Source organism: Ictalurus punctatus, chromosome 9 (genome assembly GCF_001660625.3).
Source record: "Ictalurus punctatus breed USDA103 chromosome 9, Coco_2.0, whole genome shotgun sequence".
In the NCBI taxonomy this organism is placed as follows: domain Eukaryota; kingdom Metazoa; phylum Chordata; class Actinopteri; order Siluriformes; family Ictaluridae; genus Ictalurus; species Ictalurus punctatus.
The window spans coordinates 390,802-395,000 of record NC_030424.2 but is presented as its reverse complement, the minus strand read 5'-3'; the positions used below and the strand labels follow the sequence as shown (position 1 = coordinate 395,000).

At 44.5% G+C, this 4,199-nt stretch overlaps 1 protein-coding gene across 7 annotated transcripts in view; it reads right to left on the bottom strand.

The window, feature by feature from the left end:
- qkia (QKI, KH domain containing, RNA binding a) overlaps positions 1 to 3,576 on the bottom strand; it is a 115,490-nt gene extending 111,914 nt beyond the window's left edge. For 3 of the 7 annotated variants that reach the window (XM_053682807.1, XM_053682805.1, XM_017476019.2), the window contains exon 1: positions 3,132 to 3,574. In XM_053682807.1, coding sequence (XP_053538782.1) covers positions 3,132 to 3,276 — 145 coding nt within the window. In that variant the 5' untranslated portion in view covers positions 3,277 to 3,574. Of the gene's footprint in view, positions 1 to 3,131 lie in introns of all 7 variants that reach the window. The other 4 variants (XM_053682806.1, XM_053682803.1, XM_053682804.1 and 1 more) reach the window with 3 other exon arrangements.
- Between the last annotated feature and the right edge of the window lie 623 nt (positions 3,577 to 4,199).

Here is a 4,199-nt window from a genome sequence, read left to right as displayed (position 1 = left end):
AAACAACAGCCATGTGCGAGATCTCATCCTGTCGCCGGAAAGGACGGCCAAAATCCTCCAGCACACAAAGGGAGGAAGGAATTACTTTGCCGAAGGCAGCTCATCTGAACAGAGACTAGCTACAAGGCTACAGACTTCTAGTTTTTACAGCGTTTTAGTAGATTGTTTTTATTCGTTTACTATTCTGCAGACTCACGACATGCCTTGCTGAAAAAGAAACGATGACGTTGAAAACAAGTTTGCGTTTATTCCCATTATCAGCCGTGTCTTGCAGGATCGGGATCTGTAACGCTAATTAGTGGTAACGTGAAGGGGGGCTGGGGGGGGGGGGGGGGGGGGCACCACCACCTCCTTACCTACAGCCTTAAACTAATCACTAACGGTTACGGATTAAAAGGTAGCTGGTGTTCAAGAGAAAAACAGCAAAAAAAATAAAATAAATTAATACAGGTCTATCAGCAGGTTTCTGGGACTGTGTGAAGGCATGCCTTGAATGTTCCTAATCCACAAACTAAACCAGTTTGAACCCTCACGCACTACTGCTACGCTTTTGAAATGCTGAACGAGACAAACTCCAGATCAAAAGGGCAGATAAAACTGTGAGAAAGACAAGACGATGGGTGTTAAAAGTATGGAGCAGGTCATGGACCTGGCGTGAAGCATGTCGATGATATCGACGTCCAAGGCGTTGTGACGATCCGCAGCAGCTCGAGTCTACAGATTAGACAAGACAATGTAATTATTCCCGGAGTATCTCTGGCATTCTGGTCCTGTCTGAATCTGTCGTTACAGTAATTATCACACTAGAAGATCAAGCTTTATATCTAATCTTTCAAGCGCGTGTATGATGTACATACGTCATACGGTCATGTGATCTAACTTGTCCAGCCACTACAGCCTGCATGGTGTAGGTGGCACACACGAAACCCTTTCCTCGACAACCACACATACAGACGTGACGTACGTGGCCTAGAGGCCACTGATCAGATTTACTACATCAGTCCTCCTTGAAAACTAATCCCGTCCGTACAGAACCTGTCATACTTCTACAGCGGAGAAATTCCAGCGTAGAAAAGATTCGAGGAAATGAAGCCCGGAGGCCGCTGGGAAGAGTTGCGACATCTTCACCGTTTCACGACGCGAGAGCAAAACCATAAATAAAGAGATCCTCAGTGTAAATCAGAATGTCTACATGGACAACGATACTCCCATGTTAACCCGATTAAGATGATACTCCGATTAAGAAACTACCACGTAAACGCCGATTTCCGATCACCTCAATCCGGCTAAAAACTCATACACAAAGTAAACACAAATCGAATTAACACATGTGGAGCATTCCTATTTCAATCACGGGTATCAACAGGTACACACCTTAACCACACCGTTAACATCGTGTGGGAGTTTCGCCACGCTTTCGGACGCAGCCTGTGACTTCTAGCAGTCGTCTACTTGCACGTATAGCACGGCAAATAATTAACCGTGCTTGAAGCTTTCATAAAATTTAAAACAAAAAACACCCAAAACTGTATACGGTACCATAACGAAGACAAACCGCATGTCCACATGTGGAATTCTGGAGGGAGCGGTGGACGGCGTGGGGACGTAACCACGTGTGCCGTTAATCGATCTATGTTCTACAACATGTAAAACATGAAAGGAATATTCTCATGTAAACACCTGAACCACAACATTATCTTTTTCAGAATAAGGTCAGTAATTAGATTACTGCCGTCCATGTAAACGTAGTCAGAGTCAAACGAATGTGTGTAACGCTACAGGATAAACGCCGATGCACAGGAGCGAATCCGGCACGTGGCCAGGAAGTTTTAACGGAGCTTTTAAGAGTTACAGTAAGAAAAGTGAACAGGAGCAGATCTCTGACCCCTGCATCAGGAGCGAGTCCACTCTGTAATCGAGCCTCGGGTACACAATCCCAATTATAGACCTACAATGTCACAAACACTCCCCGTGGTGGACTGCACAGGAATCCTGACTCCAACTTCAACCTCTCACACACACTATAGTCCAGTGTGTCCAGCTGTTTATTTACTCTAATGATTTATGTCCAGCTGTTTATTTATTCTAATGACAGGAACAAGCTCCGGGTTTTGTGAGGCAACAGTTAAGAGATGGTACGGTCTGTTTAAGGGGTGTTTCAAAAAAAACAGAAGCTTACACGTCTTTCCCTAAAATTAGGAGATTTTTTTTTTAACTGTTTACTACACAAGCTGAGTAGTGTGTGTATTTTTGCTAACCCGTGACCGTTTATGCGTTTAGTTTATTTGACATTGTTAAAGTCTTCAGTAGAGGTCAGTCCGCTACACCCCTCCCACACCCGACCCTAATAGTTCACACCCACAGAGAGGGACAGAAACTCGGACTAACGGCATGTGGCCAAAAATAACGGGGCGAGTCAAGAAGAAAACTCCACACATTCTTCTGAGGTGAAAGAGCTCTGAGGCAGAGTCAATAAACTTAGTGGCCCCTTATATATATATATATATATATATATATATATATATATATATATATATATATATAAAAATCACTTTAATTGGGTTAAAATGAACCATTCATGAGACGCAGTTTGTTGAAGCCGAGCTGTAGCAATGACGGCTAAAATTTCCCCTTAAAACTTTTCAAAAATACCCAAGTTAACTAACCTTAACACGAGCGGTGACTGTTTTTAACCAATAATTGTAATGTAAAAACCCGGAAACGAATTTTAAAAAGGAATTCTATCGCAGTTTGTTTTTCCACCTCGAAAAGTTTGCGACAGTCGGAGCACTTGGCTAGTCATGCTAACCGTGCTAGCGGGGGGGGGGGGGGAGAAAAAGTTCTCCTCGCGCCGCAGATTTAAACTTTAGCACAGTTGCTAACTGTAATAAAATAAAATAAAAAGTCATACAGTGTGAAGAGTTCGGGAGAAAATGTTCGTTTGTAATAAGGATAAAGATGTCGACTTTCTTTGTGCTGCTCAGCTTTACGTAACTAGTTAAAGTTGTTGAGCAGGCTAGTTTAGCGGGCTAGCTCCACACGGAGCGTCTCTGAGCGTGCTCCATGCACCAAACACACACACACACACACACACGCGAGACTCCCACACTGAGGATGGTTCTGTTCTTTACCTTCATCCAGCAGTCTCTCCAGGTGTGTGAAGATACCGCACAGGTTCGGCAGGCTGGTCATCAGCTTCTTTTCGTTCAGTAACTGCATGAGATAGTCAGGACTCGGCCTCGGTCTCTCCTTCACTTCGATCTCCCCGACCATCATCTTTGCGGCCACAAACCCCCGAAAACCACAATCCTTCTTTATAAAAAAACAAATAAAAAAACAACAGAAAAGAAAAACTTGTAGATGAAATCCCTCGGTCCCCCCGCAGTCTCGCGCTGTGCTCTCAAAAATCCTTCCGAAATAAAAGCAGAGCGCGCGGTGTTGAACAGTTCGTCTGTTTCGGAGCCGCGCTGTGTGAGAGTGTATGTGAGTGTGTGTATGCGTGTGCACTATCTCATCGGAAAGAGGCGCGCGACACTCACTCACCGAATCTCTCCTCGTGACTGCGCTCGCGAGACCGTTTCCCAACCAGCACTGCCTGCGCCAGAGACTCGACTCCGCCCGCAGCCCCGCCTTCTTCTCTCTGATTGGACAGAGCCGCGTTTAGTTGCCGACAATTTCACCAATAAGCGGCTGAGACTCAACTAAGAAGGCGGTGCAGTGCCAATGAGCGTCGACGCTAAAAATGATGTACAGAGATGAGAACCAATGGCGCTGTGACCGTTCGGATACCACACAAACACCAGAGGGTCTTTGATATCGCCGCTGCGGTCATTAATTCTGCTAAAAGATTTGCTGCTGGTTAATGACACCGTGACAAATGACTGCATAAGAGACCGCAGTATTATCTACCTATCTATCTATCTATCTATCTGTCTGTCTATCTATACGTCTATCTCTATCTATCTCTCTGTCTGTCTGTCCGTCTATCTATCTGTCTATCTATCTATCTATCTATCTATCTGTCTGTCTATCTATCTATCCGTCTATCCCTATCTATCTCTCTATCTGTCTGTCTGTCTGTCTATCTATCTGTCTGTCTGTCTGTCTATCTATCCATCTATCTATCTATCTATCTGTCTGGCTATCTGTCTGTCTGTTTGTCTATCCATCTATCTATCTGTCTGTCTGTCTGTCTGTCT